Source organism: Genypterus blacodes, unplaced genomic scaffold, assembly GCF_046128005.1.
Source record: "Genypterus blacodes isolate CSIRO-AG114 ecotype Tasmania unplaced genomic scaffold, CSIRO-AGI_Gbla_v1 ptg000029l_1, whole genome shotgun sequence".
Classification (NCBI taxonomy): domain Eukaryota; kingdom Metazoa; phylum Chordata; class Actinopteri; order Ophidiiformes; family Ophidiidae; genus Genypterus; species Genypterus blacodes.
The window spans coordinates 3301413-3328833 of NW_027466842.1; the positions used below are offsets into that span (position 1 = coordinate 3301413).

Below are 27421 nucleotides of genomic sequence, written 5' to 3' on the forward strand. Positions count from 1 at the left end.
GGGCAGCTCTTTTTAAAACATTACTTACACATCAAATATTTAAGAAAAGGGTTTAAAACTAAACGGTTGACAGAATACAAACGAATAGTTCTTTGTGTGTTTCTCTTTTCCCCCTTTCCTCTTTCCAGCACCATCTGCTATTGGATTACACGGCAGCAGAAGTAAATAATAGTGTCAGTTTTTCTGTACTTAAGACGGATAATATGATGTATCTGTCAGTGTTTCTAATTAATAGAGTATTTGCAAACACACGGAACCTTTACTTGTTTTTATAAAACCCAGGGTGACTGATACACTTGAGTCGAACCATATGTCGAGGGGGGGGATCGAAAGGGTTCAGTAACATAAACAGACACAGCTGGTCTGCAGTGTCTGATCTCACAGCGGCGGATGCCATACTCCGCCATGCTCCGCCATACCTTTCGCGTGCGCTAACCTCCAGGGCCGACCTGGTGTTGCGCCCTCTTGAGAAAACAATCGGTAGCTGGCGACTCAAAGATAGCGCGTGCAAAGTTAAGGGTTTACAGGGGCACAAATGCTGACACCGCAGAATCGGCACAGCTGTAAAAACATCATCTGAATGCGTTATTTATGGACGTTGCGCCTGCCCGGTTTGGAGGAACACCTCTTCGGCACTGACGTATAGTGTTTGCACGAGAAATACAGTCGGCGGTGGCAGCGAGGTGGCCATGGACGCTGAGTTACTGCCTCACTGCCCCTCAGCACTCAGCGTTAGCAGTTGTAACACACTGGGATATTAAAGTTTGTTTTACTGCTCCCATCAACAGCCATGCAGGGCTATAGGCATGTGTTATTGAATTCATATAATGTAAGTTATTAGGCCGTACATCTTGAGTGTCCCGGGTATATTGCTGTATCTGTCTGATGTGGTTCGAGAGGAAACGGAGTAGCGGCGGACATAATATTGGTTAATGAGCAGCTGTGTGTTACCCTGACCACAGAAGATATGAACAAAAAATGATTATCGCCACCCGATCGCTGGTCTGTATTCCTGCTCGCATCTGGGCAAAGCCTGTATGTGCGGTACAGATAAAAAGTCCGCAGCTCACTTTCAGCGCTGTGTTTTATTAGCAAATGAAAGCAATGTGATGAGCTCTGTTCTCAAACCGATGACTCACGCGGATAACTAGGGATAAGTGCCCCGAGCCAGCCTGAGCGGAGAAAGCCAATCAGCAATGTAAAGTAATAGACAAGCCGCAGTCCAAGTGATGCAGCCCCATCATCCCCGTTCGTCTCTTTTATGTGCGGCAAAGAACAGGATCAGTCTCCGACTCTGGCATTGCTATTCTTACACCTGGAGGTCTGGCAGGGGACTTTAAAAATGGGACACCACCTGGCACAATTTAATTCTTCAATTATTTCCATCAGAGAGGCAGTGCTGTACCCTGGGTGTGGCTTTACTGGAGGCTCCTGCTGGCCAGTCATTGCCAATTTTAAATTTCCCTCCTTTGGCCTTTCCTGTGCACTCAAAAAGCAGATCCACACCCAGTGTACATTTTCTTTATTAGGTTAGCTGTAGCTCCCCTTGTTTGCAGGGGAAAAGCCTCACGACTCTGTGTAAAAATCCTACTGCTCCTTTTCTAATACATCACAGCATCCCGTTGGAGGATTAATACAGAATAGTGTTCAGCTTGTCTCCGTCTTGCGCGTGTGTGTAAATGGAGAAGCGAGTGGGACGAGGAGTCACATAAGGAGTTGGGTGATAGATTAGGGTGCGGCAGTGCGGTTTGATGTTTAATCACTCCTCACTCCTGAGAGGTTCTGAGGGGGATAGAGAGGCTTTTGTTGATCTCTACCGGGGGGTGGTATGTCTAACTGAATCCGACCTCCGTTGGAATAAGTGAACAAAAAGTTGCGTCTTTGTTTTCCTTTGAGTACGACTGAAGCAAAATAATAGGACAGTGATATCTAAACATAGAATCTCTCTCTCTCTCTCTCTCTCCATCTCTCGTTTGCTCTCTCATTCTCTCTCCCTCTCTCCGTCTCTCTGTAAAGTGGAGGTATCATTCCTGCTTGTGTCTGAAAGCCCACTTAACAAGTGGGTGCTGTCAGGCCTGGCTTGAAAGCAATGTATAATTGGAGAAAAATTACCCTGCTTAATGACAGATTAGTCTGCTTTGGTGATATTTCAAAGCAAAAGAACAGAAACAGCAGGAAAACAGAACATGTCATTCTCAATAATGTAATGTTTTGTTCAGAATGAGAAAAACACCCGTGATTATTGATCATTCACATGCAAGGCCACACTGCAGCACCTGAAACTGTCTACACTGAGTCCCACTTTGTCTCACCTGCTTGTTCATGCCACCACTGTTTGCGTGAGTGTGACCCTGATGAACATTGCTATCAGTGTTAGGTGACAGGCGGTCCCCACAAGCCCCCGTGTAAGAAACCCAAGGTCTGGAAACATTTCCGCAAGCAGCCCGTCCAAGTGGAGACAGATTTGTACATGGCAATGCTTGCGGTTGGGTGTTATAGCTTCAGACAAACTGAGGACAGATGTGCTTGGAGTCATTTTCCCCCCGCGTTTCACTCCCCTCCTTCCCCCGCGATCCTCCGCTCCATCCCGCCTCCTTCCAGTTCCCCTAATCTGGGACTCATTGTGTCTGTAATAAAGCACAGCTGCAGAGATCCTTCTCTCAACCCACTCAGTTCAGCTGATTACATGGGAATAAGAGGGCTCTCCTCTCTCGGAGCACAGTGACACAGCCATGCTCCCTACATGGTAATGCTGTGCTGTTGCCTTAACAGAGGTAATACATGTGAGGGCAGGAAGTTCCTTGTGCCGAGCCGATGCCAAGGCTAATTGTTTACACCTGTTATAGGCGGCATTTGTGTCGGCCATCGCTGCACTGCGCGTGAAGTGCCGTGTCTCTTGTGTTTTAATGTGTCACAGAGAATTCGCAATAGGGACAGCAATCTTCAATAATCTTCATGCAAACAGGGAAGAAAATAAACATATTATGACTTTGCAGACTGCACACACGCTTGTGCATCTTTTTTCAATCTTCCTGCATTTTGAGGACTATATAATTTGGCTCATTTCACTCAAATGTTAAAACCCAAAGCCTTTTTGAACGTACAAATTATGTGTGCAGTTCCACTGAGCCGTACCTGGCTGCTCACACTGCATTATATAGAAGCAAGTGTCAGTCCTCCAATGCAGTATGTGAATTTGGTGGACTGGATTGTGTCAAATTGCTTCTGCACTGAAATAAAATGAATTCATGCATGTGAAAGTGAGCAGCTCTAACAGAAAGATGTGTCTTCCTTACAAATTGATGCTGCATTCAGCTTCAGAGGCTGAACTTATGCATTTTTTAACAAAAAACGTAGTGACTAGCCGGAGCTTTAAAGAGCCTTTACAAGATTTCTTTATTGATATGCGACAGTCGCTGCAATTACACGCAGTTGTTGTATCAATGTGAAATGATTAATTCAACCTTGAGATATACACATTAATTGCTTTCCACAGATGAATACTTCACTATTATCCACTGAACCACTCCCTTTTTCTCCTCCGCCACTCACTTGATCTCCTTTGACCCATCAGTCCCTTCCCCTCCCCCGCACACACAGGCAGTGCTCAAAGTAGGTTAGTAGTGGGATGCACACGGTATCTCGGTAGCGGCTTGATATCGCAAGGAACCAACACTATACAAACGGATAAGCTCAGCCGACACACAAGGCAGCGTTTATAAATTCAAACAAATGCGTGCTCTCCTACTATTTGCTTTCTTCCACTGGAGCGGTACATAACAAGCTGTCATGTGCCTGAAAGGCTACGTATGTGCCGAACGCGGAAGCCGTTTGGAGGAACACTGTGCTTGCCTTTAATCTCCCTTCTGTGCATTTTTTTCGTCTTTTTCTTTAAGGACGGGCTGATTGTGTTTCATGCAGAATTTGACACGTATTGATTCAAACACGCAGTGGCAAATGTGCACACCCTGTGTATTGGCAGCTGCCCTAATCCCTCTCTTTTGAAGACGTCTCTATCCTTGGCATCATTGTTTTGCAGGGTGGTTCTTTTACATTTTTCCTTATTTCCTCCCAGCCTTTCAGACGAGGCAGGTTTGTCATTCATAGACTTTTTTTACATGTTGGTTTAGTATCGCTTTTTATTAAGGGGACTTTGAAAGAGAGTTGTGACGTGCCGCCCACTGCCATGAGTCAGTAACTATAAAAATGACATCATCAGCAAAAGGCTTTAATTTATACTGATCTTGCTCATTCTTGTAATATTTTTTTTTTGTAATGAAATTTCATATTTAGGTTATTAATGGCTGCCCCATGCATGTATTTATACACACTGGTAAGGCAATGATGCATAATAAATGAGTCTGCGAGTGTGTGTGTGTGATGTTAGTATGTGTGCCAAAGAGTCGCTGAAACATTTTCCCCCCCTTTACTTGGAGAAAGAAGCACAAGCAGCCACTACCTCACCACATCATTGTCTCTCTCCAGAGGCTGTCAGCTTCACCTTCCTTTGTCTGCTGCTTTGTTTTCCAGCCAAAAAGGAGTCACACGTGTTGCCCCTGTTCCTCCCTGAGCCTCCACTTCTCCTGTAAGGAAAAGGCGGAGTTGCAGGAATTTGCTTAGCGTCACTGTCGGAATTTCAACATTGCATTACGTACACACATACACAGTGTCCCAGGAGCTGATCCCGTCAATTGATGTTCAGATTTAATTTCCCTCTCTGGATTATTAATTGGCGTGTTTTATAGACGGTATAGGTTCTGAAATTGCTGGGCTTATTCTTTGGCTCTTGTAGCTGCACTGTTTATTTTGAGCACGCACAAGAACAGAGGGCGACGTGCGCGCGTCTACACATGCGGCCATGTGTGCGTGTCTCAGACTGCAAAGAAGAGCGAGCACCAACTGTACGCTTGTGTGTGGTTAGGTTTGTAATTGGATGCAGTGGACCGTGTCAGTCTTTACCTGAGCAAGACATTTGCATGGGTTTGATTGACAACGGAGCATGCAAAGCAGGCACAAGCAGAGGCTGCACAAACTGTGCCATTTTGGTTAGCCATCACTTCCCAGTTAATTAGTATCGAATCTTTATTGCAGGAGATTTTACAACATTTGGAAGAGGATAATATACAGGGAAGCAATAAAAAAAATTAATGTGTGAATTTTAATTCACATAAAGGAGCATCGGCTTCGGTTCACACACACACACACACACACACACACACACACACACACACACACCCCGGTGTTTTAGAGGTTGTTTTTTTTTTGGCGGATGAGACCTTTTCTGAAGCTGAAGATTGGTGTGGCTGTGTTGTAAATTTGCTGAGGTCGTCAAACTTGATATACTGAAAATAATCATAAAGGTCTTAGTTATTCCACCCTAACGAGTGCAGCAAAGCTAAGTCAGGGATATATCAAGCACGAGCACACACCCAGGCAGCCAGGGTGTCACACATTTTACTTTGTCTCTTATTTACACCCACTGCTAAAGGCTGCATTCACACCCAGCCATTTGTGAGCAGATACAGAGAAGTAGTGCATGTAAATTGGAATATTCGTTTTATTCTGTTACATTGCCCTGCGACATCATGATGTGCAGGCTAATGTGCATTTGTTCTAGAGTGGCTTGTGTTATTTGGGTGATTCAGCTCTGCCTGGTGAAGCCGCGAATGTGTTTTTCCAATGGCGATCGGGAAGATTACATTCATCAGTAGACAGAGAGCACATGAAGACCCCTGCATTAAGCCCTCCTCGAGTAAATGTATGCAGGGCATATCGCATGTGAAGCCAGGGCACCTACGCCTGTCACGCGTGATGGTTACCATTTACGGTGGCTGAATCCGCTTCCTTGCAGCATTTAATGAACTGCGTGTCGAGTAATGACACAGGAGGTTAGACAATTTGTCTGAATTTAATCACACCCTAATATACAGCCATGTTAATTTTATCAAAATTGATAACGTACAAATAGCTTACTCGCCGGTCAATCCCAAGGGAAATGTCTTTGTCTTCTTGAACATTAATTTGCACAACCTTTGCCCAGCATAAATCAAAGTTGTAATGAATTGTATGGTTTGTTTTGTCCCAGTAAAGGCCTCGTCTCGGAAATGTATTGAGTCATGCCGAATGGGGATCTGATTAGAATGTGTGATTAAGTAGTCATTTGCATTTCTTCATTAAATTCTTCATTTTTCATTCTTGTTGTGAAACTTTTAACAGGAATCTATTTGTATCAATATTTTATTACAAGTATTAAAGTAGGGGGGGAAAAAGGTAAAGATCTCAAACTAACAAAAAAACAAAATCTCATAAATGTTTGGTAAAAAGAAAATCTAATTATGCTTGTGTTCCAAACAAACTTGATTACAACAAATCTATACAGCACTAGCAAATATTTGTCTGAACGAGCATCAGTGGAAATTTGTCTGGACTTGATTATTTATTTCCATTTCCCAATAGCCATCTTCTTCTTGCCCAATCCCATTACCACAGAGACACCAGAAGATTGTTTCCTGCTGGGCAAACAGTATAGCTTTCACCCGAGACAACCCAGTGGCACCGTCTCCTGCTCTCTTTGTAAACAAGCGGGTATCTTATTGCACACCCGCCTTTCAGGTGATTGTTGGTTGGAGTTATTTTCCATAAACATGCACAGGCGTCTCCATATTGGGCGGAGACACGAGAGGAGATGCTGCGCTAATGTTAGGCTGCAACATTGGCCAGCAGTGTGTGATGGAGGGTGTTTTTCTACAGCTCGAGGGCGTTGGAGAGTGCCTGAGTGCCGGATTTTTTTTTTTTAGCAATATGAGTAGCTCCATAGTAAGTGTAAGAAGTATGAGACATTGGTCATATTGCAAAAGTCATTAAAAACCTCGGATAATGATTCCCCGGTGGAACATGAAATGATACTGCAGTGGATGCAGAGATTATTGCAGTTTTTCTTCTATTGCGAAAAGTCAGACAGCATCCATTTGGCTGGGTGGTAAAAGCTCACCAGAATCGGGGAGCAGTGGAGGTCACCGGCTCTCTTTTTGTTTTTATGACGGTATTTCGACAGGAATGATCAAGGGGGTGAACTAAAGAGCTTTGAGGCTGAGGTTCTGAGATCAAAGGGGCCTAATAATGCCCCATTACAGGTTGCACTGAGGCAGTTTAGTGGCTGGTCCTCGTGATCCAGCCTCCAGGAAAAAAACAAAAGGGGAAAAAAAAACAGGTCAGCTTGGTACCAGTGGTGTGTGTGTGTGTGGTTCACAGTGATCAGCTGATCCAGCAGTTGGCATCTTTACTTTTCTTGACAGACTTCGACTGAAAGTAATGCTTCAGGCTGTGGATACATTAAACACAATCATTAAATGTTATTTTAAAGGGAATATCTGACAGGGCCTGGAATTGTGGAAGTATAATAACCACCTGTCATCCACAATTACACACCTCAGGTAAAGTAACAGTTAATACACCTACCATCACGCCTTTCATCTATCTCAAGCAGCCGTGTGCTGTACAGTCTAAGCTGTTGTTCGACATCTTCACCCTATTTATCATTTGCATTTTGAAAGGTCTACAGCGGTGAAGCTGCGTGATGCAATGGATGTCGTCTTACTGAAAAACCGAGATAGGTTTTTGAGCGAGTCTGGCAGGGCTTAATACTTTAAATCTTAAGTAGCGTCTGCGTTTTCATCAGAAGGCGTTAGGTGTTCTATCTACCCGGCCAGAGCCCGCAGATGGGTTAACTTGTGTACTATTGGAAATGCCTTCCAGGCAGTAGGATTGTAATGGTGCCACAGCCAAGCAGAGATGGATGCACGAGGCAGTGGAGCATTTCCCAGAATGTGTATTACTGCACTTTGTGGTCACCAGAGAATGGCCTCTGTAATACAAGAACAGTAAAAAGTGATGCATGCAGACACCTTAAATGGCTTATTATTCACAGTATGATTTCGAAAAGGCCTCTCGGTGTCTCCACCTGCCCCTGGCCTCCAACCTCACACAGATTGCTTTTTCAGAACTCCACCCGCTTTTTTGTTTCCGGTCTCTATCCCTCGTTGCATCCCCGCTGCGATGCAATCTTGAAAGCCTTTGCTAATTGAACAACGAAAAGCTACGCCAGCCGTAATTACGGGGAACCGGATTATAGAGAGCAATTAAAAAACACGCGACCTTTGAGGGACAGAGAGCGGAAGGTTTAAGGACAGCAGTTTGTGTACATGAAGTTCAACACCTCATTTCAATAATAAATAACATCATAAACATACCGCTAAGTAATTGTCCCAGGCAAACTCTTGGTACTGCCTTTTTTGTCATTTTTAGCAGCTTGATTTACTGGCATATTAATGTGTCGCTGTTGTGATAATGACCTTCACCTGTAAGCATTTGCAGAGTTCACGGAGCTTTGCTGAAAGGCATCATAAAGAGCAGGAGCATCTGACATCCTGGTAATGTGGTCAGTTTAATACCCCGCCAAAGCCCCTGTATCAAGCCTCTCGTCTCGATAACTCACAGAACAAAATCCCAGTAGCTATGCGCTGATAACTGCAGAACGATGTAGCTTAGCCTTATCAGCTCTTGGCTCTAGTGACACAGTAATCCACACAATGCTATGCTGTCATTGCACTGGAAAACACAATCATTTCATTTTGCCAACAAAGGCCGTGGAATAATTGTGATGTTCCCCATGTGCCTCCCCGCCTTCACCGCGAACCCACCAAGATTGTTAATTGTAAAGGGCCGAGCATTGCTTATTCAGAAGAGCTCGGCTGTCATCACGGCATTCGTTCTTCGCGCTGAAACCTGTTATGCAGAAAAGAAATTTGAAGATGAGGGGCCCGGCCGGTTGATTCCGGTTAGCGTTTGCTTTGTCAGTACCCAGTAGATACTGCGTGTAGCAAAGCACCGGTACAGTTCACAGACATTGAGGCCATCAGTGCGGAAGGCTAATGATAATACCCCATGTCTCGCCATTGCAGAAGGAAATGGAGGCGATTCCCACTCTGGCGTGAAGTCGCTTCGCCTACCTTTTTATTGTCGTTTGAATACAATGCTTGTGAATAGGCTAGCTGTACCCCAGAGAGAAAATGGCCATGTGCTAATGTGATGAAATGCCAGTGTAAAAAGCAAAGAGAGAACCAGCCAAAAATGTCCTCTTACTTAAGAGCGCGTCTGCAGATCAAGGGAGCTTTAAAATCTGGCTATAGCCACCCGCTTGTTATATTATCCAGTGTGGGTGTGTGTGATAAGGGAAGGAGGCATCAATACGCCTTTCGCAGGCTTCTTCACAATTCTCTCATCGAGGCTACAGTTTCAGGACGGAGGAATGGCTCAAACAATATGCATAAGCTACACAAGCCAAGTGCTGGGGGAATGGCCACTGCAATCAAGAAAAAGAGCCAGCTGCTTGTAAAATGTGTTTTTGGTCTGGTGCAATTCCTCTTTAGTTTTCCTTAATTGCCAGAGACAGCGAGTGCAGTACAAACACTGCATGTTTTTTTCATGTAAATCTCTTACATATTTTAGGCCCGGCTATAAATGCAAAGAACTCTCCGCACGTTTGATGTGAAGTGCATTAGTAAAACGCCTTCAAGGGCTAAGTCTGGCAGTATCGTCATGCCCAGATCCAAGCTCCAGCTACAAACTGTTTACTATTCTGTAAAGAATATCACATTTTTTGAAAAACAGGAATGCAACTACCTCAGCCTCGTCTTTGCACATCAGCAACTTGTAATGGATGCGCAAGAATGTCTTTGACTGGAGTAAAGGAATATGTCACAAGCTGTTGGTATCTCTTTATACCAACGGAGCCCATTTTCTTTTTGAATTTGTGGTTCCATATATTTAATTCTTTCATATATATATACTGCACATGCATTATAAGGTTAATTCAAAGGTGTAACAGTGATTTGTAAATTGAATTTCCATGTACATATAACATGTGTTTGTAAACAGAACCTGCATTTTTATTAATTGCATGATCAGAAAAAGAAAATACAATTCTGTCTTGTGTAATTTAAATAGATAGAAGACTAATTGCAGGAAACGTAGTGGCATCGCATGGAAAGAAAGTGTATTGCTATTATGGCATCGGAATATTTCTATGTAGAAAGAATCAACACATATCCATAACTACAATTAGGCAACATCTATTCTGGTAAGAACAGTGCAATGTTCTTATTGCATTTTGTGCAGTAATTGGCCAATCACACAATGTGCCATGAAAGACGTTTTTTTGTACTTTGGCTTAAAGTACGATTTCAGAGAACACTGACCTTAATTTTCCACATTCCCCCCAATTTATAATGAGATTAGAATTCATATCACAGCAGTTTGAACCGAGGTACCCGAGTCCAAGCTCCACTGGGGCTTAACCGGATCTTAGACTGTATGGAGTCAGCGGCTCTCAGGCAGCCCCAGTGATTTGGAGCCTCTGCTACAAATGCATTGTATCATCAGTGTGCAGGCCGCTGTACTCAACCTGGTCACATGCATGTGTGAATAATGCATTTTGTCAGGGATGTTATACTGGTTTGCCGGGGGAGGGCTGCCACTGGGGTATTTGCCGAGGTCTGCATTATCACCGGGTACTGATGAAACACCCAAGCGGAGAATTTCTCGTCTCTCTCGCTGACCTCACTTTCCCGAACTGAATGATGGCGCGGTACGATGATCTCACATGAGGGGTCTCAGTCTTGTCACATTACAGGGACTTCTGCCATGCTCACTTATGGTTATTCACAGAAAGCCTATTTGGCAGGCAACCATAGAAACCCAGCTTGAGGAGCATTTTTGCTGCCCATTTACATTTACCAAACTCTCATGTTCCAAATGAAACACATCTCCTCCCTTACACGCACATACGCACACGCACACACACATACTCCGTCTCTGTCTGAGTTAGAGCTAGGTCACGTGATGGAGCAGACAATAGTGAGGCACTTTGGAGAGGTTAGCTTGCGTTTTTGTGTTGCTCGTCAGTGAGGGGGGCTCTAAGCCGTGAATAGGGTCATTGAGTCGGAGGTAATTTTGGGCCCCGGTGCAGGGCATTAGCTGGACAGGGCTTTCTGCTGACAGGCCTGTTTCCCCCCCTCTCTCTCCCTTTTTTTTATTTCAACTCCCAACCCCCAGTCCCCCTCTGCTGCATCGGCGTTTCTGTCCAAGCCTAAAGGCCTTTATCTCTGTGTCCATGACGACATGTCTGATTGGGTGTGGCAGCAAAGATCTGTTTTAGGACTGTACCTCGGGGAGCCTATATATCTAGATATAGATACCTCTCAGGAGGCAGTTTTTAAGCAGTGACACACTACACATTTCTGTGTAGCTGCTTTATACGCCACCAGTGAGTATCTGACAAATGAACAGGCACATGCTGGACATCCCATTCATTATCATTGGAAATTGCAGTGCCTGCTGGGAGTTTGTGCAACGATTGCCATGGGGGCCGACTGCCGAAGGTGTCCTGATGGCAACATTTCCTACATATTCACCCCAATCCTCTTGTTGAACACGGCTGTGGCTCATCTGGCAAAGTCTCAAGTGCACCACAACACATGCTCACAAAAATGCACAGTCAAAAGTGCCAGTATAACAGAGGATAGAAACACATGGGCTACACGCTTGGTGGCAGGAAGTGAGACGCCTGTAAAGCCAAGTTTCAGAGTGTGACATTTATAGTCGTTGTGATGGTCACAGTAATAGCAAGAATCCAGAGGTAGAAACAGAAGCATTTGCGCGCACACACACACACACACACACACACACACACGCACACGCGCACACGCACACGCACACGCACACAGAGAAGCCAGACAAACAAAAAGAGACTGAGGTGTTGCCTCTGACCTCAGACTAATACAATGAAATACAAGGACATTATCCTGCAATGCCCATACCTCTACCTGCGAGGGGTGTTGAGACGCACGCCCACACACACACACACACACACACACACACACACACACACACACACACACACACACACACACACACACACACACACACACACACACACACACACACACACACACACACACACACACGCCTGCACAAAAGCACCGTAGACTATTTTTATGGTAATAAGGATAGCGCATAAGATTTCCTCACCCCTCAACATGGTGAAGCTTTTCAAATCTGCGGCCTGTCTGCCGCTGTATGGTGAGCTGAGTTATTTTGACAGTCCTTACTCTGTATTCCAGCTCTGTCTGAGCGTATGTGCTGACTTGGGCTGGCTAGTGATCGCTTGAAAGCTTTGAATTTACAGGCGTCTGGCTGTAAGGCGAAACCTTGCGAGAGAGAGAAGAGTGAAGGTCATCCATCTAATGTCAGCTTTGGTTCAAACACACAGGAGAGGTGGGGGGGGGAGAGAAATCCTAATTGGTCAAGGGTGATTGAGCAAAAGCTGCCAGGAAGCAGATGGTCAATATCAAGTGTATTCTATTATAGAAGAAAGCTCCTCTCATCTTATATCTCCATTATTAACACGGCTGGTTCCTCGACGAGGCTATTTCACTTTCTGTACCCATGGGTGCTCCTCGGCAATTTTTAGATTAGTGACGGTTCTTTGAGTAAAATGGATTATTTGTAATGTTTGTTTTTGTTTTAATCTTTAAGCCCGATCCTTGCAGAAAATGTGCTTTCTGTGTTTGGGATTGATCAAGTCACATTTTCATTCATCACAGTGAATGCTTTGTGATTCTGCCTCATCTCCAAACTTTCTCGCATTTTTCCCCGCCTCACTTGTGCTCTGCTTCTCTTACTTCCAAAGCCAGTCTCGTATTTTGACGGCATTTTGTATTTTCAGCTCAACCTTTTTCCCCCCCTTCCAACCACACGCACATTGCAATACCTCTTTTTTGTGTGTAAGGATGACAATTTGCCAGTGCTGTCCCGCTGTGCAGCTTTTAGCTATTGTTCCTTTCACTGCTCGCTGGCTGAACACGAACAGGTACTGTACGTCTTTGGCAACACGTCAGCCAGGCTTCCTAGCTGAAAGCAGTTCTCCTATCTGCTCCTACAGGCGTGCTCAATTGTTGATAGCGTCAGGACCCAGTGATTTTTTTTTTTGGTGCACGAGGCACCCGTGTGCTTACAGTGCCCGGCCAAATTAGAGGTTAAACTTAAAACTTCCCCTTTTTAGCTGATTTTCTGCAACCCCCTCCTTAAGCCCAGAGGATCTCAGTGTGATCTGAGTGCAAACGATGCTCTGAAGACATTGCTGTGTCCCCAAGGAAGCAGCACAAAGGAAGATTAGGTACCCTCCTTCAAGGCTTTTGTTAAGTAATTCCACATGTTCTTTAATAATTCAAAGCGGCACCAGCAGAGCCTCCACAGCAGTGATATATCTTAACGTTGTGATCTCAGTGGCCTGGAGGAATTTTACCATTCCCTTTATGCCAGCTTTTTTGTGCTAAAAACACGAGGGAGGCCGGCAAAGGAAGTGTACCCATACAAAGGATCACGGCGAAGCTCTTGTGTGCCGAGGTGTGTGTGTGTGTGCGTGTTTGCCAGAGACCGCGTGTTTTGCCAGAGACGGCGTTGTATAGCTTCGTGGACTTTGCTGTCATGTCACTCACTCGTAACATAAACCAGTGTTGCACGGTACTACTGCCACTGATGCACCTGTGGGACTCCAGTCCCTGCAAGCCACCTGTCTGCTGTGTGTGTGTGTGTGTGTTGGTGAGAGAGAGTTTGGATATGTTTGCAGTGTCTACATACTGATAAAATAAACATCACACACATTTCTGGATCCGGAGGAGCGGTGGATCGGTAGTCATCCGTGGAAGGCATCCCGGTGTGTCATCAGGGACAAAGCTAGCATGCAATGGCCTCGGCTGAAAAATATACATTCTTGCTGAAACCCAACACCAACAGCTCGTTTAGTCAGTGTAATTTACACACAAGGTTTTAAAAGTGGCCTTGTTGTATTTAAGGTTATTCTATAATTGCCCTTAAGGGCCACGCCACCTCTTTTTTCTCTTGAGTTTTCTCTCCCTCACACTCTTTCTCCTCCACTGCACCTGTTTTGAGCAATACCTTTGGGGCACAGCTTGAGGTGAATAATGTATGAGCGAGAGGGAGAATCGGAAAAACCTTTGTGGACCTTCTGTCTGTCTGCGTTTCCTGTCTATCTCCCCACTCCTTTGTCTCTATCTTTTTTAGTCCAGGTTTCTCTCCCTCGCACAGTTGGGCCAATATTTATCTTAAGTTTCTGTCTGTGTTTGTTTCCCGCAGTGAGATTTGTCGACTGTGGTCGAGGTGGTCCGGTGCACTTGGAGTGCAGTAACCCCTCTGACTTCCGGATAGAGGCTGATGGAGTGGTGTACGCCGCCAGGAGACTCCAGCTGTCCGTGCTCCAACCGTTGCCATTGGTGATCAAGGCGAGTGACACCAACACCCAGCAGCAATGGGTGACTCGAGTCAGACTGACACCTTCCACCGATGCCGGCCAGCAGGTACGCACCCATCGACGACTTCTTGTACATTTCTGGCTTGTTTGTCGATTATCTGACTGATGATGTCGCCCCAGAAAGGTGGAATGATCAATTCTACCCTCCCGTCAAATAACTTACGCTTATTAGGCGCACCGCACATTCACAGATGACTAGTTCCCTAAATTGTAGCAGGTGTTCCAAGAGACTGGATGGATGCTTGCTAATTAAAACTTAATGTGTCAATTTACTAGCAGCACAAACATATACTCAACACGGTCAGTGGGTAGCAAGAGCAGATGCAAAATAGCTCCTCATAAAGTTGATTTCAGCGAGCGTGCCTTGTGATTGTTGGGTTATTGCCTTATCATCCAAAAGGGGCTGCGCCGTTTCATTGCTCGGCAAGACGGGAAGCATCTGTCTGAGCTTTGGAGTGTCGTTCCTGCCGTTCCGCTGGACGCCACGCGCAGTCATCTGCAATTAGTTAGAATGGCCGTGTGCACATGTGTCAACATTGTGGCTGGCGGTAGATCAGAGGGAGCGCGCACATAAAGCACGGCAAAGTTCCCGCCTCCGACTTGTAACCAGGAAATGACAAGAGCCTTCCACAGCTGTTATTGTGCCGGCGGATTATGTGATCCAGTTGGGTTAGATAATGTCTGTAGCTGTAAACGTCCAGGAATCTCAATTTACAGGAACCTCTCCTCTCCTCTCCTCTCCTCTCCTCTCCTCTCCTCTCTCCTCTCTCCTCTCCTCTCTCCTCTCCTCTCCTCTCTCTCTCTCTCGCTCTGGTGCTGTCTTTCCTGAAGCCTTCTGTAGGGGTTTTAATGATCCTTTTTGTGCATATGTCAGTAATCATTGCTGTAATGTGCTAAACCATTAGGCCTCTTATTTCCCCAACGAGCACCCGTACTGTACATACAATAATCACGTTTCTTTACCCGACCACTGAGGTTTCCCTTTTTAACCTCCGAAAATACACACTCACAAATCACCAGCAGCGGCTATTTCTAGATGCTCACCACAGCGGATAATCTCGGGAAAGTTGGGAGTCATATTTTTGTGTGGGTGCCGATTAAAAGTTAACCGTGACAGTTATACGTAGTTACTGTCACTGCTGCAGCCCGCGCTGGTCCGCCGGGCTGAAATTAAACTTGTAGGTGATGATTTACCGGGGCTTTTCAAAAACATCGTCGTTAGCCACTGACACTCATTTACTATAGGGGCTCCTGCAGGTATGTGATTTTAATGATACCATTAGTCACTGTTGTCGCTTGGTTAAAGGCAAATGCATACTAGTCGCAAAGCAGGTAAATATAAACACGCCGCATTTCTATTTCAGCAGTCGGAGTCAGAACCTCGCATGGATCAGGATATTCAAACACGTGTATACAAATTAATGCTCGTCTCATCAGCAGGATTTGTATCTGGGGGCATTGGGCTCTGCCTTGATTGTTTATAATGAAATCAGGGATTGACTCCCCCCCGTCCTGCATGTATATGAGGTCGTGAGCAGTTATCTCACTCGCAGCACGATTATTGTCATGAATCATCAGGCATCTCTTAATCACATCAGCGATTACTTTTTTTTTTTAAATTAGTGCCTTGAATGCATCAGCCAGTTGACAACTGAACAATATCCTCATTAACTGCGGAGTGTTTTGGCCCGCTACTACCACCACCACCGCAGTCGGCAGAGAAGAGGAAACGCACAAAAACAAACATATGCAACGCTTCCCGCTCCATCTCTCCCATCGCTCAGCTCAACACTCTCCAAAGACTCCGACGTAGCCTCCCAGACGGAAGATGGGGGGTTTGGGGGAGGTTCTGAGATTGCGTGATGGGCGCAGACCTCCAGCACACCAGAGACTTATGTGTGTGTTAGGCTGAACAAAACCCACCGTGCCATTCATCATCCGAGACGCAGGTTGCAAATAATTACTGCTCCCGCTCGCGCCCATTTTAATAGGGTAATAGATATTTCTGAAGCACGCTCGTTCACTATCTGTCGGGCTTGCTTGCTCGCTCTGAATTTCCAATGTGTGAAAGAGGCATAATCGGATTTCAAACATGATTAGTGGAAGCTCTCTCGACAGTTCCCCCCCCCCCCCCAGATGTTGGAAGGGGGGACGGGTTCGGGATATGGGTCACGTTGTAAGGTGGTTAAGCGGTAATTAATTTTCTATGTTTGCGTAGGAAACTTTTCGGGTTTTTTTCGGGACGCTTGAGTAATTATGCAAGACAGCAGAGGAAGATCCATTAGAGGAACAAAACAATTCCAGTTGAAATACAGTTGCAACTCATTGACACCGACAGATTTACATTTTTTGTTTTCCTTCCCGTCTCGTTTTGTTCAAGGTTATTTTAACTTTCCTTGGCACCGCCTCAGTCTCTCGAGCGGCATTGGCAATTTGAGCCATCTGTGTGTTTAGTGTCTGGCTTGCAGGTACCATCCTCCTTTGTTTCAAATCTCATTCATTACAGCCGAGGGAGGATGGCAGATCCATTATGGAAGCCGGTCTGTCTGTGTGGGTGCATTTTATCAGGACATGAGACGAAGTCCGCCATTTAAAGTGAGCCGGCGCTGGTGGAGCCACGGCGAAGCATTTCAAACATTCGCTCAAAGGCATATCGTCGCATGTTTTGCTGGAGATATATTAAGCTACAAAGAATGCCATAAAGGACGCGGATCGTCTGATTGAACACAGTTCCGATTGGAATTAAATGACATCTGGGAGGGCTTTATTGGGTTTCTCAGAAAATGGTTGTCTGTTTTCTTTTATCGCTGCATCAGTTCCCTTTTGTACACAGAAAAAGCGAAGGGTCAGTGGTCAGCACACAATGTCATTCTTTTCAGCGAGGCAGTAATTAGCACTCACAGCCGTTGATTGGCTGTAGCTCAATAGGCGCACTGTCAGGATCAGGGCTTTCATTCCCACAGGCGGGTGGGTGGGGGTATGTGTGTGTGTGTGGGTTGAGGGGGAAGACATCAAATAAATGCATGTGCGTGGTTTTGCTGCGAGCCTTCAGATACAAGGGCACTGCACACGTCACAAACTTTGATCCTCTTTCCTAAAATAAATAATTTCATTTGCCAGGTCCAGGAAGTTCCCGTCCCTCCAGTCATGCCCAAAGACTTGAAGGAAATAGCGTTTCCAGCACGGAGCGCGGACAGCCAGCTGAAACGCATGAAGAGAGACTGGGTCATCCCCCCAATCAATGTCCCAGAGAACTCACGAGGCCCATTCCCGCAGGAGCTTGTTCGGGTGAGATAGCGCACACAGAAACGCACACACACACCTGCACGCATACACACACACACACCTCTCTCACAACTTCACAGAAAATGGTTTCGGCTTGATATGACAACCTTGTAGGTCCCGGTTGCCCTGAGCTCCTGCTCAAGAGGCCACAGGCATCAGGCTTATGCCTTCAACAAAAATGCTTCAAATTCACAGCACTTTGGTAAAGGTCAGATGCCTTTTCCCCCCCCCCTCGCATTATTATTATTTATCTTTTGTTTCTAGGGGGAGCCAGTCCCCATGTAAACTAACAGTATTTAGACACAGACAGGGATCTCAAGTGCTCACCAGTGCCTTCGCCTGCTGAGATATTATTCCCCTTTTATCATGGCTCAAGGACGCTCTGTCCCATTCCTTTGCAACAATCCCCCGGTCACGGCTTGTGTGCGGCTGGCAGAAGAGAAGTAATGTGGGGCGTCGGTTAAGAATTACGCCGCTTTGGAGCATAAGCCGACTCCCTTACCGAGTGTGAAGTTCTGTACATACCATATGTACGTCTTACGTTTAATCCAGCCGTATTAGTGGGGATGTGTGCAGGCTTTATTGGATGATATCAGGATGAGGAAATACTCGTCTTGTTCCGCGCGGATTCGGGATGAAGGGGGCGGAGGGTCTCGGCTTACACAGCAAACAGGATAGACGACCGAGTGCAGCCGAGGCGGAACTTAACCACACGGACTGTTACCACACAGATCATCCCATCAGGAAACAGATGATTTTTTACACACTTCTATGACAAGGGCTGAAACCACGAATCAGTTGAAAATTCTAAGTTATCAGTCACCAAAATTAGTTTTTGGTTTTTCACTTCAACATGTAATCACATAGTCAAAACCATGTTGATGAAAATAATTATTGTTGCTGATTTGGTTAACCCACAGATCCGATCGGACCACGACAAGAACCGCTCCCTGAGATACAGTGTGACCGGCCCGGGCGCCGACCAGCCCCCCACCGGCATCTTCATCATCAACCCAATCTCCGGCGAGTTGTCCGTCAACAAGCCCCTGGACCGAGAGCACATCTCCAACTTCCACGTGAGTCGGAAAAAACGGGGATTAGTAATCTAACGGTTTCGCAAATGAGTTCTTCCTAGCTCGGGTTTGTGTGTGCTGTACATTCCTCCAAGCTGGCATGTGCTCAAGGATCATGTGTAGCCCAAACAGTCCCATCAGACTCAGTAAAGACGGGAGCCTAATGAGGGTCTCCCAGGAAATCTGACTTATCCGTCTGAGAATTTAAAGGCTTTGGTTTGAGGTTTTTTTCTTCTTTTTTTTTCAGTGAACCGGGTGTGTGTTAGAGGCATTACGATAACCCTTCGGCTCCTTCCAAGGCTGATTTATTCATTAGCGTCGCGTTGCATTTGTCTGCAAATTATTTAGCCTGCTGTTTGAAGGATGGATGGAAAAAAGAATTTAATCCGATAGATTCTTCATACTGGTTCCATTTTAGTATTTGTCGGAGCAATTTCGGGTCCAGTTTAGAATTCCGAGGCTGCACTGATTAGAAAGGAGAGAAAAAAAAATTGAAAATGGAGAAACAAGAGTGTATCTGTTCCGAGGAAGAGGGTGAAATACAGCCGAAGGACTCGCAGTTATCTGAAACTAAATCTAATCATTGTTTTTGTTATGCTGGACCTGTGGGAAGGATTTGTGCTTAACAAAAACAGATTTTCTCCCTCTGTTACATTGGTCTGAATGAAGAGGATTCTCTAAACTGTTTGGTCTTCCACAAACACTGAACGACTTTAAGTGATAGTTGGCTGTGTTTCTTGTCACAGCAATTTAGTGGCTGGTTTGTGGTTTGTTCCAGTGAGTTGCCCGCACAGTCGAGAACTGCCTCACTCCATCTGAACAGGGCTGCAATCCCTTTATATTTACTGTATATTTCTACCTTTCCCCCCGCAGCTGAGAGCTCACGCAGTGGACCTGAACGGAAACCAGGTCGAAAACCCGATCGACATCGTGATCAATGTGATCGACATGAACGACAACAGGCCCGAGTTCAGCCACCAGATGTGGAACGGCACCGTCCCCGAGGGTTCTAAGCCAGGTATGATCACACGACGCTCGGCTGCAGCCCGAGCCTCCGCCTTCACACGCTGCCTCATCGTTAGCAGATCAAACGGCACAGACAGCCTTCCTGCGGTGGCCACTTTGTTAACTTGGCTCCTATTAAGCATGAAGCAATCATGGCTGTTTTTAGATCACAGGAAAGTACATTGGGTTTCTTTACTGCAAAGGTTTAAACCTGGCACCTCAAACTGGCAACGTTGAAGAAAGCACAGTGCTATTTTTACATCCTCTGTCTTGTAATTGTTGAAACAACTTTTCAAAAAACATATGCTGCATGTAAATGTCTTTCTACCCCATAGGTACATTTGTTATGACCGTGACGTCTGTGGACAAAGACGACCCCAAAACGGCTAACGGGATGCTGCGGTACAAGATCCTGTCTCAGAATCCCGAGAGTCCGTCCTCCAACATGTTCACCATCAACAACAAGACAGGAGGCATCATCACGGTGGCAGCAGGCCTGGACAGAGAGGTGCCACCTTTCTTTCTTGTCTTTGTGCTTTTCACGCTTGTCAGCCTCTTTTTCTTCTTCTTCTTCTTCTCTCACTCTGCCTCTCAGTGTATCAGTTAAACATAAAGCCTTGCAAATCCTCTCTCTCACTGCCGGTTGGTTGGTTCGTGACTGTAGCCGCTTTGAACGAGTATTGCTCAGACATTTAACAGTGTAAGACTTTCATGAACACAGACATCCGTTGAATGACTAATTTTCTTCTTTCGTTTGCCGCTGATTGCATCTGTACATATATATCAACATAGTTTTCTGTGTATGTACAGCTTGGGTATATTTGCTAATATACCGTCTGTCTGAGAACTAATGAACCAAACTGAACACTGCTGATTACAAACTGAACTAGAAGTAGATATGGACTCTGTTCCTTCACACTTATTTACTCTTTTACGCGGACGTGGCTCGCATGTTTAATATTCCTCTCTCCTCGTCCGCTCTTTCTCTGTCTGTCCTTTTTTGGAAAGCGGGCACTCGTTTTGTTTTCCTTTGTGCGTCCCGCGCTGTAAATGGTCCTGCTTTCACCTAATTGGATCATACCGTCTGAAAACAAGAAAATAAATAAAATAATACATAAAGCTCAAGCCAGTTGGTGCGATTCTAGTGGGGGCAATCTGGCGCGGTGGCTTCTCAATCACTTCCACCCTGGGGCCACGGTTTTATGTCCGCCAGTTGCCACGATGAAAGTAATTTCCCTGATTCTCATTACCGAGCAACTGGTCCGTCACCTGAGTGGCTTTTAATGTGAAAAGAGGCATTTGTTCCCATCAAGATGAAACACATAACAGAGGTGGAGATTTCACACATGCACTCATAAGCTCGCTATTCCCCAATATGGAATAAATGACTTCTAAAAAGAGCCACCGTTTGTCACCGTAATTAGGAGACGAGCCAGTGATTTGTGTCATGTTAGTTGGGCACAGCAGCACTTGTGTGCACACATGTCCACAACACGGCTTCACCATTCTTCTATTGTTCTAACGAAATGTGTTTTATCTCTCCCACCGCTTCTCTCCCCTTCAATTCCAGAAAGTGCCTCAGTACACGCTGATCATCCAGGCCACTGACATGGAGGGAAACCCCATGTACGGCCTCTCCAACACCGCCACGGCCGTCATCAAAGTCACCGACATAAATGACAATCCGCCAGAGTTCACTGCTGAGACGGTAAGAAAGTCGTGTTCGAGACCCCGACACAGTAATCTCACTGAAAGCACCAGAAGGACCCCATTTTCACCCCGGCATGTGTGTGTAGGCACTCAAGCGTCAGTTGTGCCTGCCCAGCATTTCTGGAGCCATACTAATACACAAGTAGCCAGCCATGCGGAAACTGTGGTATCCTCCTCCAAATGTTGACACATTCAGCTACGTGGATGTCTAGCCGAGTGACTGAAGCACAAACAGCGCTTGTGATTCACTGAAAATAGTAATGTTTCTGTTGAGCTATCAGGGGAGGGACAGGGAATGAAATGACCGTGATGACATGATAAGTTGCCTCAGATGTCTATTTAGCCCAGATTGGTCCTGCTGGGGCCGTGTGTGTTTTCTGCTGCCACAGCAGTATCTCTAACGGCTCGCTGTTCGCCTTATTTTCATGGTTTATTCATGCAGTTCTTCGGCGAGGTGCCTGAGAATCGTGTGAATGTCATCGTGGCAAACCTGACGGTGACTGACAAGGACCAGCCCAACACACAAGCCTGGAACGCCGTCTACAAAATCACCGGGGGCGACCCCACTGGCAGGTTCTCTGTGCCCACTGATCCCACCACTAACGAGGGCTTAGTAACGGTCGTCAAGGTAAGACCGCCCCTCACCACCCCCGGGAAATATTTACCTTGAGTGCGTTCTGTACTATCCACACAGACATCCGTGAGCTGGGGAGTTAATACGATGATGAATTTGATGGGATGTAAACTATAGTGGGATGGTTGGGGTTTGTTATCGAAATTCAGCATCTCACTGAATATATCTTGTAGAATGTGGCAAACTATTTGAGTTCAGCCTAATGATGAATAATGAGTAAATAATAATAACAAATAATCAATATTTCTGTAAGGTTTTGATTGAAATACCTCAGGTGTCCTAAATTCAGAGACACTTGTCATTTTTTGTTCATATTCAGAACCTGCGATCCAATTTAGAAGCACAATTCTTCCAGATTCAAAAAGCTATTTTCAAATTTGGAAGATGGTTTCAAAGTCTGATCACATTTTCAACGGCTTGTTGCACAACTCTTGCAGCATCGCTCGGGCTGTTGTCTCTCCCTCACGAGCGCAGAGGGACGCATTCTTTCATCTCATTTCTATGTCTAGCCTCAGCTTTCTCCAGTAATTATTTGACATCCACACGAGAATGTTTAAATTCTTTGAGGTTGAGTTGCCCCCTGTCTCTCTCTCTCATTCTCTCTCTATCTCTCTCTCTCACAAACATCAACTGGCCGACCGCGTTGACCGTGGCGCTTCTCTCCTGCTATTTTACAGCCCATCGACTACGAAATCAGCAGGACGTACGTGTTGACAGTGGAAGCGAAGAACGAGGTGCCACTGGCCCGAGGCATCCACTCGCCCCGCCAGTCCACCGCCACCGTCTCCATCCGAGTGATAGACGTCAACGAGAGCCCCTACTTCGAGCCCAACCCCAAACTCATTAAACTGGAAGAGGGAATGATGCCTGAGTCGACGTTGACTACCTTCACCGCTCAGGATCCCGATCGCTTCATGCTGCAGAACATCAGGTACATATATGGGGGGTGGGAAAGGGGGGTGTGGGGGATGGAGCGGGGGAGGCAAGTGACAAACGAGTGCACATCTTCCCAGGAAAACAACTCAGGCTCACTGGGCCAGAAAGATTTCTCTTGTGGTAAAAAGGATTTGCTGCAGATCCCAGAAAGTGTCTTTCATTAGTTCAATTAGTTGAAATAATTTCCCAACAGTGTAGCACGAGTGTTACACGAGTAGTTTGATAAACGAACACGTTCTGTGACATCGAGCCCGTTCTCCTTTTTTTAACAAGTCCCAATGCCTTATTTTCATCATTACAAGTCCTGCTTCACATGGCGTCGATCCGCCTGAATGTGGTCTGTGTGGAATAAGCTGTTTTTTTCTGCAATCCCATGTTTTTGTGCCGCAAATTAGTTTGAGCCACTGATAACGACAGCAACCTACTTTGGGCTCCACCAAGAGGCTGTTGTCTTAAAGTGAGGAGTAATCACATCAAATTCACAACTTCCGAAAGATTTAACCGAGCGAAAGGTGTAAAATAATTCCAGCATTTATCAGATGAAAAGATGTCAAAGCGGGAATTAAATTCATGAAAAATAGAATCTCCCTCGGCACCTACGTGAAGCAAGCTGCTTAAAATTCCTGTCTCAAAAATGCTGCATACAGTTAAATGCGGTTGGAATTCCGTATCCCTTACTTGAACTGCTTTCTTTCCCTCAGATACTCCAAACTCTCCGATCCAGCGAACTGGCTGAGGATCGACCCCGACACCGGCCGCATCACTACAATTGCCGTTCTGGACAGAGAGTCGCCCTACGTGAAGAACAGCCTGTACAACGCCACCTTCCTGGCCACCGACAGCGGTACGGAGCTTTTCAAGCTGGACTCAGATTTACCAAAAATATCTTGAGGCTCACTCGCACATCTCTGGTGTTTTTCGCAAGGCTTTTTACTCGAGTGCACTGTTTTCAGCTTGCATGTAGTGCTCAAAGCTCTAAGAAAGAAATATTCCAGTGCTGCCAACAACAGCACTACATTTGAAGGTCAGTCTTGTACCAGGTACTCGGTGTGTGCAGAACGAAGGCACCTTTAGTCAAAGGTTAATGCGGTAGCAATCCCAGAACCAGCCACCACGTGGATACATTCACCTCCTCTGCACTGCAGGGATTTACCTCTGTTCAGGTTTACCCTGTTCTACGGAGCATAGCACGGGCCAACAGGCTTAAAAACTCCACCAATAAAGAGGTTTCTCAGCATTAATGGGTCAGGATTGGATGACTAGCTCCTTTGAGCGTGGCCTGAATGGCAAAGAAGCCTCTTAGCCCAGTGAATACATAGAGGAGTCTGAGAGGAGCGACAGTGGGCTCTGTATGTCTGCTTTAGTATTCCCATCCCGTGTCCTTCATCAGGAGGATGCTCTTCACACACAGATAGACACACACTCAAGACACACTCTTCACAAATGTTCTGATATCTGCGATTCTGTCTACCTCCTCACGTGAGATTAGATTCCCCAGATCAGTTTGCTTTTTTAGACGAGCTCTCTCTCCCACTGGAGGAAGCTGTTCAGGAGTGCCCCATTGTTGCATGTAACCTAAAGAATCCACTTTCTGTATCAACTACGGAGTGAGAGATGGAATTCTGTCGCATTTACTCGCAGATATATGGCTCTAGCATCATTTTCTCCCTCTTTATGCAGGTATACCTCAAGCAAGCGGCACAGGGACGCTCCAGATGTTCCTGCTGGACATCAACGACAACGCCCCACGGGTGTTCCCCCAGGAGACGGAGATATGCGAGAAGCCCGAACCGAACGCCATTAACATCACGGCTCTGGATGGAGACCTGAACCCCAATGCCGGACCCTTTGCCTTTGAATTGGCTCACAGACCCACAGATGTGAGAAGAAACTGGACCATCACAAGACTCAGTGGTAAGAAGGAGGGGGTGGAAAAAACAAGCGTGAAAAATGCGAATTAACCTTTTGAGCATCTGTACTAAGTGTTTTTTCTTATTTAATTGGAAAATTGAAGAAATAAAAGTGTTATATGATGTAGAACATTCAGCAGTCAATTGCCTGGCAGTTAAATATCGTCACTTCACTGTGATCTTTCCATATGTCGAGCAACAATAAAGTAATTTGATTAAATAGCAAACTGCACAGAGTTGTGCAGAGCCGTGACCCACCAGGCGAAGCTCTCCATTTTATGTAAGCTTTAGCGAGCAGCCATTAATTGATTATGCTAATATGAAACACAAACACCACCACAAGGCCTCAGTTGTTGTGCAGTAGCGATTAGGTGGGGCGAGTAGAAATGCAGTGAATATATCTTATAATAGGATAATAAGCGTTTGGAATCGTAGCGGCTGTGAATTTAGTCTAAATGGCGCTATCAAAAGGTTTTCAGTCGATTTCTAAGCTCCAAATATAAATCCTGAACATGTTTCAGCTTAGATATGCCGACACGATTTATAGGTAGGAATTAATGCTGCATATTTGTGGTAATGATATTGTAATCGCGCTGTGAACACGGCCTGTACAAATGACTGTTTCAAGTTTAGATTTAATCCCTGCAGTATATGTATATGGCAGCTCTGCTAGAATAAACATCAAGTTATTGTCATTTTAAACAGACTTCACTCCGCTCTCAACACACTCTCTCTCTCTTGCTCGCCCTCCCATCTGCGTCTCCTCTCCCATTGAAATCTCAGGTGACTTTGCTCAAATGAGCCTGAAGATCGGCTTCCTGGAGAGCGGCATCTACGAGATCCCCATCATCATCACCGACTCGGGCAACCTGCCCATGTCCAACACCTCCTACCTGCGGATCAAAGTCTGCCAGTGTGACTTCAACGGAGACTGCACCGACCAGCAACACATCATGGCCGCCGGTCTGGGCACGGGGGCCATCATCGCCATCCTCCTCTGCATCATCATCCTCCTCAGTGAGTCGCAATGCCCCCCTCCCCACCCCCACACACACAAACCCAGACAGCATCTCGCACTAAATCACAAAGGGATTATAAAGACGGCTACATGTGATCTGACCTACTACTAGATTACTGCGGGATTATGGGGAAGATAGCCTCGATCAAGCCTCAATCCAAACCTCTATATCATCAGATCTGCTTACAGTTGTACGAAAACATGTCGGTCATTATGCTTTGTGATACGAGATCATCTCCATTGTCCTGCCTCACCTCATTATTCCTCTCTCTCTCTTTGTTGCTCTCTCTTGTCGCAGTTCTGGTGCTGCTGTTTGTGGTGTGGATGAAGCGCCGCGATAAAGAGCGCCAGGCTAAGCAGCTTCTCATTGATCCTGAGGATGATGTGAGAGACAACATTCTCAAGTATGATGAGGAAGGTGGCGGAGAGGAGGATCAGGTAGAGTGCCGTCTCTCTCTCTCTCACACACACACACACACACACACACAATGGAATACTCCTCAAAGCCTCAATCAGGGAACAGTCTCACCCCCGTGATCTCATTGTGGTTGATGGCGCACACTCCATATTCACTTCAGCCCGTGTTCAGCGCTCCGCCATCGCAGCATTTAGCAGCCTGAGTCGTTCAGATTAACATTTTCTTATTCTCTCCCTTAAAGCAAAAGATCCGCTAACGTATCAACGTCAAATGCACAAATGAGGGTGAAGAAGCAACACCGTCTGGGGAAAAGGAAAGCAGTTTTGAAGAATGAACCGTGCCCACTGAAATTTGGCTGCCGATAATGGCAAAATGTTAATGAAAATCAAAAATGAAAGATACAACCTTTGTCCGGCTTGGCTCAGACATTCAATATGTAGAATTTGGTGACATTTGACCCTATTTTGTAGGAGGAGATGAAAAAAAAGAAACTGTTTTGGAAAATTAAAATGGCTGAAAACGTAGTGCGGTGCAAAAGGGATTCATTACTACACGCATGAATGAATACAGGATAAGACCCTAGGAATACAGGGAACAAATATGGTTATTATAGCGCCACCCTCAGGCACCAGTGTCAAACTTCAACGCGCTCTTCCCTTCCCTCTTCACGCCCAACCTGAAAACATGACCGCGAATATAGCGACCTTGACGGAAGTATCTCATATGTTTGCTTTGGGCGCTGGAGTACCATTAATATATCCAAACATATTGTACTCTGCATCCAAAGCCGAATAAATAAAACTCCACATCCAAACACAGCGCCGGATAAATAAAACATTCAGTTTTGTTCGTGAGTCGGCAATAATTTCTTTCTTCCTCCAGGCCCTGAGCTTTACATTTTATTTAAAGTGGGCCATGAAGGGGAGTGTGTGTTCTTTGTTAGGGTGGGGAAATTCGGTTTACATCAACACAAAGGCGACCTCCTAGAGTCTCTCAGCAAGCGCACACGACCGTACGCTTATCATGCATTCTTCCTCATGTTA

General features: G+C 45.7%; 1 protein-coding gene across 1 annotated transcript in view; it reads left to right on the plus strand.

The window, feature by feature from the left end:
• Positions 1-27421, plus strand: part of cdh2 (cadherin 2, type 1, N-cadherin (neuronal)) — a 55299-nt gene that overhangs the window by 20674 nt on the left and 7204 nt on the right. The window contains exons 3-14 of the mRNA XM_076144682.1: positions 14215-14435; positions 17510-17677; positions 18595-18750; positions 19621-19765; positions 20088-20260; positions 21323-21460; positions 21905-22090; positions 22774-23027; positions 23734-23876; positions 24713-24946; positions 25726-25959; positions 26259-26398. Coding sequence (XP_076000797.1) covers positions 14215-14435; positions 17510-17677; positions 18595-18750; positions 19621-19765; positions 20088-20260; positions 21323-21460; positions 21905-22090; positions 22774-23027; positions 23734-23876; positions 24713-24946; positions 25726-25959; positions 26259-26398 — 2192 coding nt within the window. The remainder of the gene's footprint in view (positions 1-14214; positions 14436-17509; positions 17678-18594; positions 18751-19620; positions 19766-20087; positions 20261-21322; positions 21461-21904; positions 22091-22773; positions 23028-23733; positions 23877-24712; positions 24947-25725; positions 25960-26258; positions 26399-27421) is intronic.